Genomic DNA, 16824 nt, shown 5'->3' with positions numbered 1-16824 from the left:
TTGAACAGTGTTCTGTGTTAAAGCTAAGTTTAAAAAAAATGTGATGTGTTTCTTATCTAGGCTGATCAGCAATAATAGCCATTCTTATGCTCCTTTGCACGTCTAAGTTCCTAAGGTTTTAAAAAGCTATTTGCATGGTATGTTTCTTTGTTGGTGCTTTAAATAATGTCATGCTCTATTACTAACTTGACAAATAGGAAATAACCTAAATTTTAAATTAGAAGCCTTTTCCTTAGTGTGACCTCCCCTCCCCTTGCACCAGAGTTGAACCCTCCTTCTCATTTCTTCCCCAATGAGGAAGTTCTTCGAGTGTTTAATTACTCAATTCTAATCTTCATGCCTCGAATGAACAGTTCAACCATATACATGAATTTGCCCCCAAAGTATCACCAATGATAAAAATAAGACACATTGGTATTAAGTCTTCAAAAATATTAAATTACAGAAAATTTCCTATAACTTTTGAAATCTAATAGCTCTTTAAAAAAAAAAAAAAACATCCCCTCAGAATCCTCACAAAGTAAGGTAACACAAAGTTTTTCTTTCTTCAGCTACTAAAACATCACAAAGACCCCGTCGTCCACGTCCCAGACCTAAAACCACACCAAGCCCTCAAGTACCTCAGACAAAATCTGGTAAACATGTGATTCCTTGCTTTAAGAGTGAACCCAAGTAGTCTATCCTGGCAGGGACACAAAACGGTGCCAAACTATTAGTGGCTTCTAAGTGTGAGGTCATGAGGCATAGTCAGTAGTGTCTGTTTGCCTAGGTTTTGGAGAATGTGGCTTAGTGTGGTATATTTGGTGCTAAAATATCTTACTCTTTCTATGTGAAAATCTTCTTTGATATGCATTTGGTATTTTTCTTGCTACCAACTTCCATCCAAATTTTAATGATAAAGCTTCTTTAGCAGAGCCAATATATCCAGTTCAAGTAAACAAAAAATTATAAGTTCCTTGTGTATTTCTGGGCCAATATTGGCAATTGTGGGTGATATGCCAGCTGTGGGAGACTTTCTAAAACAGTAGAATTGGGTATAGGTTTGCATGATACATTAAATATTGACCTTGCAAAGGAAAAGATCAAAGTGGACTAGACTTGGATCTTGGGCCTGCTATAGGATTTCAGTGAATGAAGGAGGGAAAAGTGAACCAAAGCAGAAGGGCTGAACATGTAGGGGTGGTTGGAGGTTAGCCACAATGGCAGTCCAGTGTGCCTAAAACAGATTCTTACTTCCAGATGGCCAAAACAAGCTTATTGATAATGCTACATTTGGAACAGTCCAGACAGCCAATTGAAAGAGAATTTTGAGGACCTAATTCAGGAGTTTAGATGTGATACAAAAATATCAACTGTCTTTGATGTCTATTTTATCTGGGCTTCAGCCAGACAGATGTTCTACTGAGTATTACACACGGAGTGACCATCTTTGTTCTCCTGTATGCTATGGTTTGGATAGAGTTTTCAGACTTCATAGATGAATTCTTGGAAAGATCAACTTATGACTAGCTTTGTTATCTATTTCAAACTTATAAATTGCTTGTTGTATCCACATTTACTTAAACATAGTAAGTGCACATTTTTCAGCTTCCATAGAAATACAGATTGATCAGATTTTTTAAAAGATAATTCCTTTTCCAACTGTAGTTAGGTAAATGAATAAGAATATTTTCCAGTGCAGAGTTTTCCATATGAGGACCCATTAGCTAAAACCTAGGAGAATTTCATGGTGACTAAGACAATTACGATAGTTCAAAGGCTGAGCCTAAGACCATGACTATAATTTGCCAAATCTTCAAAGAATAATCATCTTCTCTTTCCTTCAGTCAGGAGGTTAATTTTTTTCTTTGTTATTATAGGTGGATTGATACACAAGTAGATTTGTTTAGATGTGAATATTCAGACTTTCCATGTGTTTTAAAATTTATTTGATTTACTGTATTTTTTGGGCAGTTCCTGCTACAGTTCTTGAACCTGTCACTCTTAGACCTGAGGCCCCAGGAACATTAGGTAATAATAGATATACTATCTTTTCAAGAAGACTTTGTTTTTGTCAAACCCAGAGTTTCATCTTGTATTATGTGATCATATGTCATTCTTTTTGGCCATTCCATTTACATTCTTAAAATTATGAAAAACTCTTAAAACTATCATTTTTAAGAGAACCTACTTCACAACACTTATTTGCCTTGTAGCCATTTTTGAAATTGTTTCACATTATTTTGTTTTTTATTTAAGCAGTGTTGGTGGTAAAAACAAAAAACAATGAATAACAAAAAAAAAACTGGTTTTCAAACATATGATGGGTTTCTACCTCTTATATAGGTAGATAAAGCCAAATAACAGCTATCATGAAGCCAAGAGGATCCATTTATTTCACATCTTTTTTTTCCCCTATTTTTGTGGTATTTTTTTTGTTTCTATTTAGGTAATGATGTGTTCTTGTTTTTAGTAGTTACATAGAAAGTGCAGAAAGGTTGAAAAGTTAAATTATAAATCTCAGATTTAATATGACCATCCTTCATAATCCATTAAAATTTAGCAATGGTTCTTAACCTTTCTGTTGCCCAATCAATTGGCTCTATGACACTTTGATTATAATTACTAATCTTTATTTTTTGAATTAAAAATGGATTTTTTCTTCAAAGAATCTTTTGTGATAAAAGAAATTATATAAGGGGTATACATGACAAAAATCTCAAACTAGAAAAGCAGATGTCTAACAAGTTGTAGAAAATCTAGAATCATGTTTTCACCTCTCATTGCTTCCAGAACAGAGGTAATGTCATTGTGTAGTAACCTTAGGATTTCTTCCTTCAGCTTCCAAAACATCACCACAGACACATCGTCCACGTCCCAGACCAAAACCCACACCAAGTCTTGAAGCATCTGAGCTCAAACCAGGTAAAAAATTACTCCTGGTTTAGAGTCTCAGCAGCCTAACCCAACAGGGTCTCAAGAGTAATTCCAGTGGTTGGAAGTAGCCAATAGGCCCCATAAAAATGAAGATATAACTTGTGTCAAATAGAAGTTCCCACTGTAGGGATGGCAAGAGGAACGTAGTAGAGGGGAATCTGTGGGGCAACTGAATGCCTCATGCTTCCTGAGTGAAATCTCTATCACTGTGCCTTTTATTAATTTCTGTTTATGTCTTGAAAATAAAACTGATTTAGAAAAATTAGGCATATTCAGTTCAAATTAACAAATAGTAAGCTCTTTGCGAATGAAGGCGTGTTCCTTCTTTGCCTAGAATGGAGGAATAATCTGCTCGATTCATCATGCTGCAGCCTCACTCTCCAGATTTTAAATTGTTAGTAATACCCACACATCCCGCTTTGACTTATTAGTTAGAATCAGATCATCAAAGGAAATAGTTACCTCACTTAGATTTGGCCAAATTTTAGGAAATCAACAGTCTGCTTTTCTAATTTAACTGTTTCAAAGTTGCCACATAGTTCTAGAAAGCATATGAGTAAGATTCATTTTGAAGTAAATGTTTTGAGGGTTTTTAAAATTTTAACCAATCATTTTGTTCATTTTTAATACTTTTGGTCAGTTCCTACTGCAGACCTTGAACCTGTTATGCTCAGAACTGAGACATGGGTAACAACACAAGGTAATAACACATACTCCTCAGTAAGTGCTTTCCCTTCTGATTGTCAGGCTCATTCTGTCGACATCATAGCTACAGATTCTTATCCTTCTTCTTCATAAGGACTATGTCATCATCTGTTCTCACTCCATTAAATTCTTCATCCTACAAGTATTTGAGAACTCTGACTCTTAAAACAAATTATTGTTTTTAAGAGAGCCACAAATAAACCTAGGTCATCTGTTGTACAAATAACCATCTGAAATTGTTTTGTCATCTCCTGTGCTTTTTAACCCTGTCTTGTTAAAGCTGGGTTTAAGAAGCAGTTCTTTTGACACTAATGACTATTAGGGTATCAGGAAGTTTCTCTGTGGGTCTGAAGTTCTAGTTTTTTTTTTTAAGTCTCTATGTAATACCCGTCCTTTGATAAATATTTTAGTTAATTATATGGCTTTATCTTAGTAAATTGTCACAGAGTTTGTATCTGACTGTGGCTACTCCATACTGTTTCTGCAGCAGGACTTACCCCTTTTGTTTGCTACAACTATAAACACTATTTTGCTTCTTGAATTAATAATTTGATTCTATATGACTCATTCACAATGAACTTGCATTTATAAAAGAATATATACTATTAAGGGTGAAAGTTTCAAATTAAATTTGCATTTGATAAGGCAAATTTACTACATGTAGTAAGTTTTAGAAAATCTAGTCATGTGTCATGCTACCCTTCGCTTCTGAACTATGCACTCTAGTAACCAAAGGTTTTCTTTCTTTAGCTCCTAAAATATCGAAAAGGACCCGTCGTCCCCGTCCCAAACATAAAACTACACCAACTACTGAAGCACCTCAAACAAAACCGGGTAATTGTGGGTTTCTGGTTAAAGGAGTGAGTCTTGGCAGCTCTTGGGAGTCTGGGATTGATGCCAGTGGCTGAAGTGATAGCCTATGTGACCCCAGTATAGGTGAAGGCACAAGATGATCTGTACTGAATCCCACCATTGAGTTAGCAAAGGAAAACATGACTTGAGGAGACATGTGTGGCAACTGGATTCCTTGTGCTTTATACATAGGATCTTCTACTTTAATATGTATTATATTTATTCTTGATTATTTCATTCCATACTTCTTTAAAAGATAAAATGTCTTAAGTAGAACTAATCACTTTTATTTCAAGAAACATTAAGTGCCTTTAATTTCCCCACAGCTACATCAACAGCTGTGAAGATATCCCAGATGTAGGCAGCTTGTTTTTATTTCTGTAGTATAGTCAAAGTCAAAACCTGCCCCAATAGGAAACATTCAAAGATTGAACCAAGGCAATGTGTCTATGCAATTCCAGATTATTTTTTGCAGGTGTTATAAACATCTATGAGCTTAGCGGGAAGTTTGTGAAGGACAGGAATAAGGAGTTAGGAGGAAGGTGGGTCTTAAATTCATAGATTTGAACAGAGGCAAGAAGGAAGCAGGTATTGAGGCCAGCCAGAGAGCACAGGCCTCCTGGAATGAGGGAGGTCATGCTTCTAAGTGCTAATTCATAGTGTAGTGTTTGGAAGAGTCCAGAAGAGCAGTTGAACAAAGTTCTTGAAGGTACGACTCAAAAGTTTGGATGTGACCCTAGAAGCATTAGTGGTCTTCCCTGCAATCTCTTCCACACATATAGGGTACCACAGTTTTGTGATTAAAGGAGAGAGCTGCTCCCCTGGGCACCACACACTGAGTGGTAGTTACTCATCCTGATTAGTGGAATGCCTTTGCATCATGTGAGGCCTAGCCTATTTCCACTTAGGAGTTCACAACAAGACGAGCATGGTTCACTTTGCTATGTTCTTTTCTATGCCTCCTTTCAAACATAAAAGCCATTTACTGTATCCATCTTATTTAGCCATGCTATCTTCTTAAAGCTTCCATAGAAAAGCCAACAATTGCCTGAACACTTTTATTAGTATATATTTGGTAAAACGTTTAAACAAGTTTCCTAGGGCAATAGTTGGAATTAGGTATTAAAATACCCAAAAGAAGATTGTGTAGACTTTGAGATGCTCACTAGATTATGTAAGCTATCACTATTTCTTGAGAGAATGTTTACCTGGTTATAGGGTGACCAAATCTTTAAGTATTTAATTTCAGGAAAAAATGTAACTGCTATACATTTATTGAAGCAATGTTGTACTGGTTAGATTTAATTTGCTGATTTTTCACAAGTGTTTATTTCATTGCTTTTCATAGTTCCTACTACAGATCTTGAACCTGGCACTCTTAAAACTAAAGCTCCAGAAATCGTGGGTAATGAGAATGTGTGTCCTTAAAATAGTGCTTTTCCTGGTCACTGTCATACCATTGTGGCTAAAGATTCTTTGGCATCGCAAAACCATTTCAGCATCCGCTGTTGTCTTCCATTGCGGTCTTTATCTTGAAATTATGCTAAGCTCTGTTATTTGTTGAACTTAAGAAAACTGAATATGCTCATTTCAGGACATCAAACTGCCGTGTAACTAATTCATTGTTTCATGTGAAAACGTGCATGTGCTGAAAAAGCATTGACTACTCTAAGCTTCATTTCAAACATGAATTTCCATCTACCCCTTTACACTGCTATCCTTCATCAATTACAGAAATTCCATGTTCTTTAATTACATTATGTTTTATGGTGTTAGGGTAGGGTCTGTGTTATTATATTGATGGATGTATTGTTTCAAAAAATTTTTTTAGTTAATAGTCAAAATTTTAAATGTGCCTAAGTCTTGAAAGTTTAAATGATAGGCTTTCATGATAAGAGTAGGCTCCTTGTTCTTCGCTAAGAGGGCTTAACAATTTTAACTTTTCTTGAGTCAAAGACTACTTCGAAACATTGACGAGCACACTGCATAATGTATTGATCCTCATGCTTTCAAGTAAATAAGCTCATCATTGCATCCATGATTACTTAAATAATAGGCATTTGTCTCAACTTGTACAGAAGTACAAGTAGACTGATAAATGCTTTTTCCAATATAGCTGGAAACATATAAATATATATAAATTTGTAAAAAGTTAGTCTAGCAGAAGTTTGCATACTAGCAATAATCAGATAACCAAACATCTAGGAGAACTTTTGTTGACCATGGTGATATTTAGCAGAGAATAATGCTATATCTATCTTATGAGATTAATGGGTATTTTGCAAAATGTGAACAAATCTGCAGAGTGTCTCTTTTCTGTCAGTCCTAAAGCTTAGAAATTGACTTTTGCAGTTAGTATTCAAGTGAATTCTTAAATTCTCTTTGGTTTATTTTATTATTTTGGGCCAGTTCTTCCTACAGCCTTTGAACTCATCACTCTTAGAACCAAGGCCCCAGAAACAACATTAGGTAATGATATTCTGTGTTCCTTCAACGGTTTTTTCCTGCTCATCATCAACTCATTCTATCATAATCATAAGGACATTTTCACCAGGTTTATAAGACTGTCTTGTCATCTTCTGCTGTCTTTCAACTTTATTTTTCTCCTTAAGGGCAATGATAACTCTTAAAAGAAGTTATCTGTTGTTTTTAAAAGCTATGCATGGACCTAGGAATATCTGTCAACCATGTAATCTTGAACTTGCATCATGTACTTTTGTCTAAACAGGGCTCAAATTTAAAGCTGAGTTTCAAAGTCGGTAATGTCTATATTTTCTTTTGACCAACCAAACCGTAACAATTCTCATGATATCATAGATTCTTTAGAAAAGTTTCATTTCTTGGTGTGAACCTAAAATCCCACCACCCTACAGCTTAGCTATAGTCCTTACCTGTTTTGGAAGCTACAGATTTATGAGATTGCTCACTCCTTGATGTAGTTTTATGTGTGAGTTTTATCTCTCAAGAATCTTCAGTGGTTAAAAAAAAAGTCGTTAACAGAAAAAAGAAAATATATCAGTCTTGAAATACATATACCTGGAATTTCAAGACAATATGATGTATTTTAGAAGATCTAGAGCCTAATTTCCAAAACTGCCTTCACTGGAGTAATCTGAAGTTTTGTCCTTCAGCTTCTAAAACAGCACAACGAACCCGTCGTCCACGTCCCAGACCTAAAACCACATCAAGCCCTGAAGCACCTCAGACCAAACAGGGTAAATATATTATCCATGGCTTGAGGGGTGAACCCTAGCAGTCTGTCCCAGTGGGGTCTCAAGGAAATGCCTCTGATGGGAAGTAAGAGTCTCCATGTCTCTAAAGGTCAAGGCATGAGGTATGGTTAGCAGCTCATACTTGAGTGAAATATTTGGTCTCTTTAAAGATGTGTTGTATCATAAGACTGGAATAGTGACTCGGTTATTTAATGCTATATCTGCATTTAAACACATGATCTATTTATTGTGGTCATGATCATAGAAGCATAAGTATTTTTCTCGGCTTCCAAAAACTTCAACAAGTTACTTTCACATATATTTTCATTTTTTGCCTTAACGGAATTTCCAAAGCAAGCTTTCATATTGATTAGAGTCACAAAATCAAATACCTAGAAAAACCTCATGTTGACCATAATAACATCGAGTCGAACTGAAAGGTTGTGACTACCTTCTGCAATGAATACTTCCAATTAGTTTGACCAAATCCTCAAAAAGAAACTACTTCCTGCCAATTCAAAAGTTTAAAAAAATTGTTATTCATTTGAAACTAGTGTTTTGAAAGAAAAATTAAGATTTTTTTATGTGTGGTTAAACTTTCTCATGTTCATATTGTTGCTTTTGGTTAGTTCCTGCTACAAGCTTTGAACCTGTTATTCGTAGTTCTGAGGCTCCAGAAACAACATTAGGTAATGACTTTTGTGACCTCATTATATGCTTTTATATTTATTAAAAACCTACTCCATCACTGTCATGGCCAGAGTTGCTCCTGCTTCCTTACACTGCTGTTGTTCTGTTTCATACTTTATCTTAGGGGTAGTCAGGATTCTTAATTCAAGTGCAACCTATTGTTTTTAAAGGTGTCCCTGGACCTAGTTAAGGAAATCTATCTGCCATGAAACCCTGTTTGAAATTTCATTATCTGATCGAAGGAAATGTCTGAAGTCCAAATTACAACCCATCTATTTGGTATTTAGATTTCTAAAATGATGATATTGAAATACCATGCACTCTTTCTGAGCAACTTACTTTCTATAAGATTTTTGAGACATTCTCATTATTCTTTTCTTATATTAGGATGATTTCTCCCTGTTACATTAAATTATCCAAAAAAAAAAAAAAAGTTACTTCCTGGAAGTGCCAATCCTAGTAAATGTAAGTTATAGGCTTTCCCCCCCATGGATGAATTTGGTTATTCTTTTCCTTCCACCACAGTTTGGATTGGTTCTTAATCTTTACTAAGTAGGAATCTCTGAGTGTCTAATCATATTAATATCTATTCCTTTAACAAATTTTGTTATTATTTTGGTTTTCAAAACACCATCAGTAGTGATAAGCAAATTAGATAAGAAAAGTAAAAAAAAATTTTTTTTTAAGATTCTATTTATTTATTCATGTGAGAGAGACAGAGAGAGAGAGAGGCAGAGACACAGGCAGAGGGAGAAGCAGGCTCCATGCCGGGAGCCTGAGTGGGACTTGATCCCGGGACTCCAGGATCAGGCCCTGGGCTGAAAGCAGCGCTAAACCGCTGAGCCACCCAGGCTGCCCAAAAGTAAAAATTTTCAAACTTGATAGTAAACTCAATAAAATATAATATGTTTTAGGAAACATAAGTCTATGTAATTGCTTTTGATGGTTTTTTCACCTATAAAAACAATAGCAACCCAAGATTTTCTTCCTTTAGTTTCAAAAACATAGGGGAAAAAAAATCCATTTTCTTCCCACACTTTAAACTTAGCAAAGTTTCACAGTTGAAACTAAGAAAGTCCATGATTTCTAGTTTGAGTACTCCTAGCTTATTGCAGTTGGATCCCAGGAGTGACAATGATATGGCTTGTCAACTTTCACTTCCCTTTCCCACCTCTATGCCCTCTAAAAGAAAGAAGACACAAACAGTAGTTAGCATCCTTACAATTGCATGTTGACCAGAAGGTTCATGGTTGGGAGACATTGATGGTGGCCATATTCATCACATGCCCTGCCTAAGCATTATCTCCAACACAAGATGCATCTTATTCAATTCTCTTACCATTCCATTCCATTGTTTTTAATTAGCAATATTTCTCTGGCTTAGTAAACAAAAATCTCCTTGCCCTCTGTGTTTCCAGCACCATAACAGTTCAGTGGAGTGGGTGAGGTGAAGAACAAAAGTAGAGATCAAAAATAAGAATATGTTTCACTTCTTGAGAGGAGTATGATATAATTGTGAGGAAACCCTGTTCTCAGGGGCTTTTTGTTGTTGTTGTTTTAGATATAAGGCAATTTTCTTATACAAAAGCAACTTGTTTAATTGAGTGGTAAAAATAAAGAAAATATTTAAATGCATGAAAGACCTATGTGTACTTATAGAGAACACTGGGCTTTGAAATAACTTCAGTATTTTGTATTAGTAGATAGAAGGATAGGAATAGCAAAAATAAAACAAAAATATTCAATACCTATTGAGGTTGCCCAAGGGGGAGGTCAAACTAGAACACAGAACAAAATGCTCCTAGATGGTACTACACATTTTGGTAATGATAATACCCTAAAATCAGTGGTAGGAAGCTCTTAGAAAGAAAGCCCTTGTGGGAATTCAGATTCAGTTACAAAAGTCAGTGAGAACCTATTTTTTTTCCAAACATTTTTTGTAAGGATGTTAAATGGTAAATATACTTTGTGGGCCATTCAGTTTATGTCACAACTACTTGATTCTGCTGTAGTATCTCAATTGAAGGCAACCAAAACCAATATGTTAAATGATATGTAAAATATGCTTTGAATCATCTTAGTTTGTGATTGTGCCCCAATAAAGCTTTATTTGGATTTTATACCACTTTCACATGTCATAAAATATTACTCTAATTTTTTTTTCTCATTGAAAAATACAAAAGCCATTCTTAGCTCACACGTCAGACAAGGGGCTGGATTGGGAGGGCCACAGTTTGTCAATGGCTGCTTTAAATAATATATACTCTGCATGGCTCTCCATAACCCTGTGATTTTGAAGATCTGTGCATTTCAATTCATTGCTCCCATTATCTAAAATCTGTGACATATCCAAAATTACTTTGACAACTTAGATGCTCTTCTTTCAGCTCCCACTGAACTGCAAACTCTTATTTTGAAACCGGTGACATCACCAAGCCTAGAATTGACACAGAGTCAACCTGGTAATTAGACTTTTTTTTTTTTCTGTCTGGGTTCACTGTTGTGAGCTTCAGGGGACATACTCCAAGTGTTGATTTCCAAATACAAAAAAGCAAATATACACATTTAGTAACTCTATACATTTGTATAGGCTCTTTCCATGATGTTCTATTGGTATTCCATTAGTAATATATTCATAGCAATTGCTATTCAACTGATAAACACACTTATCTTCATTTCATTTTGTGCTTACTCTATCACGTAGAGAACAATCAAGTACGTGATGAAATAGTCAACAAAAACACTTAGAAAAATTGATTTTATCTTTATTCTTATTTCTTACTAAAGGTTACAAACTCATAGTTCTCTTTAGTAGTAAGTGAAATTTGTGCTCTACTATGTGCAAACAATACTAGCTCAGTTGTGACCATCAAGGAAGGAGAAAGTTCCCACTCAAGTAAAGATAACAAAACCACTCTATACAATATTGCCCTTCAAAATTGAAAACAAATACTTTAAGTCAACAATGTGGTTGCTACCCCTGACATATATTTTGAAAAGCAAGCTCTTAAATTTTCTAGCATAGGATTATAATTTCTTTTCACCTCTTTATGTATCTTTAATTAGTTAAATGGTATTTTGGATTTTTTTTGGGGGGGGAGGATTTCTTTTGCTTTTTTTTTTGTAATGGTTCATTATGATTTATTTATTATAATACAAAAGATCAATTCCAAATGACCCACTTAAAATTTATGACCCAAGTACATTAACTCGAATTTTTTTTACATTTGTTTTATTTAAGTTCGATTTGCCAACATATAGTATAAATAGCATTTTAGTGCTCATGATGGAAGAAGGTATGGTTGTTAACAGTTACCTACAACACTTACAAAACTGCTAATTCAATTCAATTATTGGAGCCTCCCTTAGTGTTATTAATTATATTGTTATTATCACAATAGCCAACATTGAACATCTATAGGTAGGAGACACTTTTCTAAATGTTCAGTTTGTACGCATCCATTCAATGGGGCAACAACCCATCCTTGATGAATTGTATCATCTTGTGTTCTTTGCTAGTTTCTGAAGTCTTGGAATCGGTTACATTAAGCACTGAGTCATCAAAAGAAGCTATAGGTAAACATGTTTCCCAATGAGAAGTAAGATACATGTGCTTTTCCATCTCATTGCAGAAGTCATCCTCACGCTTTGTGACATTTCACAGCTCCTCACATCTTGTGTGTGCTCATCCAGTGACTCTTAAATGTTACCTACAGCGCATTGTGCTGATGCCTGCTGTATTGCTATGCAAGTTTTGCAATTTCCTTGGTTCCCTTTCACTCTTAATGCAAGATTTAATTTTTTTAACAATCTGATCATTCCTTAAATATGAATACGCACATCCTATTTTTCATTTTTATGTTTTCAAGGACTCACTCTTTGTCTTTTTCTTACTAGAATCCTTAATCAAAATCTGTAAGGAAGTGAAATTATCCGCTTTGCTCCAGGTAGAAATTGCTAAAGACACTGCCAGTTATTGTGTGTGTGTGCACATGCCCACACTGAACACTGCCTTGATTTTCTGCCTTCATCTCTGTCCTCTTAAATTGTAGTCATTCCTAGTCTACCTGAATGTTATATAATCTCATGAATGTATCTACTTGGGATAACCTCTGTTTTCAAGTTAAATACCGTGTTCTGTGACAGTGTGTTACGCCCTGCCCACCACTAACCAGCCATTCCCTGTTTATTCCGTAGCACCAACTGTAACAGATTATCTGTATCCCTCTGCCAAAGCACCACCCAGTCCAGAGGAACCAAAGACTGAAGGTGGTAAAGGTTTTCAATGCTTTAATTCAATGACTCAACAGTTTTTAAATTAGCATCTCTTATGTCCATGGAACATGAAAGTTCAAGCTGCGATACTTGTTCTACAACTGAATTCAACTGAAGAGCAATAGTTTCCAAAATCCTTGGATTCTTAAAACTGCAATGATAACTAACCTCTGAATATAGAAATCCTGGTTTCTCTATGGTATCAAAATATTGAGGCATCATAGTGCCTGACGGCCAGATAAGGACAGTTAAAACATTAATATTAGTAGAAGAATGAGTGTGATAGAATAGGATTTCCCCCCTTGGTCCTCTCTTTTTTCTAAATCCATTGTCCTATCTGTTAAAATAGGATGCAAATTCCAAAGAGAATGAGGCGTGTTTATATTCAAGTTCAAGAGAGAAATACTTGGCTGTAGCTTAGCATCTGAAAGTTTTCTAAACTTGTTCTCCTTTTTTTTTTGCTACAGTTGTGGAATCTATTACAAATGTGTCTGAGCTACCCGAGAGCACACTAGGTAATGACACGCCTCTGCAGCTTTTGTCCCCGTGGCCACCATCACCTGAGAACCTGAGGTTCTCTCTCATTGTGAATTCATGTTGCAGCATCATTCTTTGTCATGGCAGTTAATTTTCTTTCTAGGTGCTTCTATTCATAACCATCCTCCAAAAAGTCTCTTCTGCTCAGTTTTGTATCTAGATGTTGGCCTCTTTCTCTATTTAAGTCAGTGAAACTGTTACACCTAAAGCATCTTTTTCCTAACATTGAACATTCTGCTAGCTTGTATTGTGTTGAATATTTCAGTTTTCCTTTTGTATGGTGATCCATTTTATATTTCTGCCCTAGCAACATACTTTCCATTAACACTCATTCCATCATAGTCATTTACGTGTTTGATTTTTTTTTTTTTTTTTTTTTTGCTATAATTTTAAGTGAAATCCAATGCTTCTTCCCTGGCTCATGCTTTAACATTTTTTATTGTTTGGGTTTTCCCTTTAAGGCTACTAGTAAATATATTATTCTGGGGTTGTTGAAGGAGGTATTAGTTTGAAGTGAAGATTTAAAAAGTAAGGATATTGCTTACTTTGAAAGTATTTTGGAATCTGGCATCTCAGCATTTTTAAAATTGCATGCATTATGAAGGAGTAGGAATGTTATTTAGCTACAGAGCTGCAATTTTCTCCTTTTTTTTTAATTGTTACCGTCCTTTCTGTCATCTGTACTTAAAGTTTGTGAAGCACTATCATAACCCCAGGTACTTTCCTTCAATTACCATAGAGACATCTCCTCTGCCTTCCCAAACTATAATCCTACCCAGCCCAGATGAGCCTCCGACCAAGCCTGGTAAATATTATTTTGTATTTTACGTAGAAGGTGAGTGTTCACAGAACCTAAAGAATGGAAAGACAATATGGGACATCAAAACACCTAACTTAATCACTTTGCTCACATTCTTTGACGGACGATCCTACTTTTCTGATGCCTCACTTCTCTTATGTATAAACTATAGCCATTCACATGACGGTGTTGTGATATTCTTCAGGATATGGCTGAAAAACCTTTCTCAGCTACTCTGCAGGTGTTTCAAACAGGACATAGTAATGTTTCTGGGGAAGGACATTTATATTCGAATTTTAAATATAAATATATTTTCTAATTTTAAGTACTTTGTCACCTTGAGTAGTGCAAGTTCTTTGGTCACGTACAAAATCTTTTAAGTTATCTAATTTGTGTTTGAGATTAACAGAAACCTCCAGAAACAGAGTTCACTGTGCAATCCACATAAAGGATAGGCCACAACTGGCCCGTCATCTTATCCTTATTCTACTCCTCTTCCTGCCACAGTTTTGCCATTTCACTGCACGTAAATTAAAAAAAAAAAAAAAAAATGAAGTCAAACTAGCTAGTTGGCAAGTCATAAAGGTTTACTTGATGGTGGAATTTGAAATATAGGGAAACAAATCCCTGACATGAATAACTAAATGATGTGCTGCTTCTTACAAGGAAAAAAACCTTTCAATATCTGTAGGCTTTCTTGGACTGATGGTTTATCAAAAATAAGCCCAAACTTGTATTTTGATTGTCATTAAACTATTTCACATGGGTCTATTTCCAAAGGTGATATGAATATTAATTTTATACATTGTCCTCTAAAATAACTTACTAAATTTTTACCTGTTAAACTTTACAGTTTTTTACCAAAATTTCACACTAACTGCATCAACTGGGTCTGCTCCAATTATCTCTAACTTTTCCCAAGTGTTTTAAATAACTGTATTAATGGATATGATTGAAATGTTTAATTGTGAGTACTTTTAGTGGTGCCTACTTCATATCCTGGGAGAAGCAAATAGCTTGTCAGGAACCTCCATAAGCAAGGAGAAAATCACAAGACTGAAAGGAACTCTTAGAATTAGAATTTCAGGATTGGAAGGGCTCTTAAAACTCGTTACTTTTGGTGGAGAATGTGAGGCTATAGACTGAGCGATTAACAAAGGAAGCTCTAAATCTTCACACTCCTAAACCAGTACAATTTCTTGCATATCTTGGTGTTCATTTCTCTACAGGCAATTCCACTGAAGATTCCACTGCAACCACTGTATGCAGACTTGTTAGAAACTTCTGGTATCTAAAAACTCTTATTTTCAGCAAGCTTTCCTTAAGGTGCCAGAAACTCCATGACCTTGAAAAACGTTTTGTTTTTCTTAAGCTGTTTATACCAAACATGCTTGAGACAATCCAAATGAGGTGTTTCCACAGGCTGCAACCTCCCATTTGATCATTCCTTTTCTCCAGCAGGATATACTTCTAATTTTCTTGGTAAAGAAACCATTGGTTTTTACAGTGAATGTCCTAGAACTACTTTAGGAATTGCCCAAGAAAGGAATAAATTTCTCAGGAATGTATCCTTTCAATTTTTGCTCAGTTTTTCTTCCCCAGTATGACCAAGGAACACTGTGCTTTGCTTAATAAGATTTTTCCATTATAACTTTATTAAAATGCATTTATTTTCTAGGTATATTTGGAATGTAACATGCTAACTTTGTTTTTAGAGGAAAAAATTGTATTTATCTGCACCTAAAAATATTGTACTGGGATATCCTGGTAAAATGGTATAGACTTGTAATAAGGATGAGTTCTTGTTATCATGAAATTTATTTTTAACCTATTAAAAAGGTATTTGATTAGATATTTCTGAAATTCCAACATTTTCATTTGCCAAGTGAGTATCTTGGACATCATTTAATGTAGTTTCTTGTTTTGCTTTCCATTATAATAATATAAGAAATTTATCTTCCTGTATTTTGTGGTTCTTTGAAAGCTTTAATTGCATTAATTGCTGTGTATTTAGGTCTTCATTTTTGAGATCCTAGAAGCTTAGATACTATGATTCTTGAAGCGCTCAAGAGCTCCAAACCTATATTCTTTCTTTTAGCTCCCAAGCAGACACCGCGTGCTCCTCCCAAACCAAAAACATCTCCACATCCAAGAATCCCACAAACACAGCCAGGTAAATACATATTTTATATTCTGGCCTGAAGAGTTTGATATTAGTGAAATTATTCTATTGAATTACAGCAAGTTGGGTTTTTTAACTCTTGTATAACAGGTCTTCCTTTGAAATCTAAACAATATTTACATTTATTTTTGAACTTCATCAAAAAGTATGGTATTGGAATAGCTTATTCCAGGAGACTTCCTTATAGTTACGTTATTTGAAAAAGGAGCTGGAGAAGAATGGGATTTTTTTTAAAGAGTAGATTACCTATTCCCATTGCCTCTCTGAGCTTGGGAATACCTGTCCTTTCCACAGTCCTTGAATGTGCCTCTCCCTGCCATTCCCATATAATTTTTTTAACTTTCAATAGATTTTACTTAACACTATGTCATGAAGGTTTTATATATTCTCTCCTAAAACATTATGATCATATAACTTTGCTTTAGTGGTTTTGCTTGTAAAATTTTGGTAAGGACCCAGAGAAAAAAACATATAAACTATTTTTGATTCTTTTCAAGAGGCTCTTATCTCAATGATTAAATCTAACCCTAACTTCTCAACCAAGATCTTGTCCAGTTTCTCCAGCTGCCTCAGAGGATCTCTATTTGGGGCTACCATATAGACTTGACATGCCTCAAAAAAAAGTTCATCATCTTTTCCTCCTTGCAGTTTCTCAT

The 16824-nt window shown here is 35.1% G+C and overlaps 1 protein-coding gene across 50 annotated transcripts in view; it reads left to right on the top strand.

Annotated features, from left to right (window-relative positions):
- Nucleotides 1-16824, top strand: part of ABI3BP (ABI family member 3 binding protein) — a 223318-nt gene that overhangs the window by 146310 nt on the left and 60184 nt on the right. For 16 of the 50 annotated variants that reach the window (XM_072721907.1, XM_072722129.1, XM_072721874.1 and 13 more), the window contains 15 exons: nucleotides 552-635; nucleotides 1954-2010; nucleotides 2821-2904; nucleotides 3557-3616; nucleotides 4372-4455; nucleotides 5822-5878; nucleotides 6883-6942; nucleotides 7605-7688; nucleotides 8315-8374; nucleotides 10763-10837; nucleotides 11895-11951; nucleotides 12573-12644; nucleotides 13118-13165; nucleotides 13927-13992; nucleotides 16085-16159. In XM_072721907.1, the coding sequence (XP_072578008.1) occupies nucleotides 552-635; nucleotides 1954-2010; nucleotides 2821-2904; nucleotides 3557-3616; nucleotides 4372-4455; nucleotides 5822-5878; nucleotides 6883-6942; nucleotides 7605-7688; nucleotides 8315-8374; nucleotides 10763-10837; nucleotides 11895-11951; nucleotides 12573-12644; nucleotides 13118-13165; nucleotides 13927-13992; nucleotides 16085-16159 (1023 nt within the window). The remainder of the gene's footprint in view (nucleotides 1-551; nucleotides 636-1953; nucleotides 2011-2820; nucleotides 2905-3556; nucleotides 3617-4371; nucleotides 4456-5821; nucleotides 5879-6882; nucleotides 6943-7604; nucleotides 7689-8314; nucleotides 8375-10762; nucleotides 10838-11894; nucleotides 11952-12572; nucleotides 12645-13117; nucleotides 13166-13926; nucleotides 13993-16084; nucleotides 16160-16824) is intronic. The other 34 variants (XM_072722113.1, XM_072722100.1, XM_072721947.1 and 31 more) reach the window with 6 other exon arrangements.

This window comes from Vulpes vulpes, chromosome 1, assembly GCF_048418805.1.
Source record: "Vulpes vulpes isolate BD-2025 chromosome 1, VulVul3, whole genome shotgun sequence".
In the NCBI taxonomy this organism is placed as follows: domain Eukaryota; kingdom Metazoa; phylum Chordata; class Mammalia; order Carnivora; family Canidae; genus Vulpes; species Vulpes vulpes.
The sequence above is the reverse complement of the archived record's forward strand: the minus strand, read 5'-3'. Positions and strand labels throughout refer to the sequence as shown.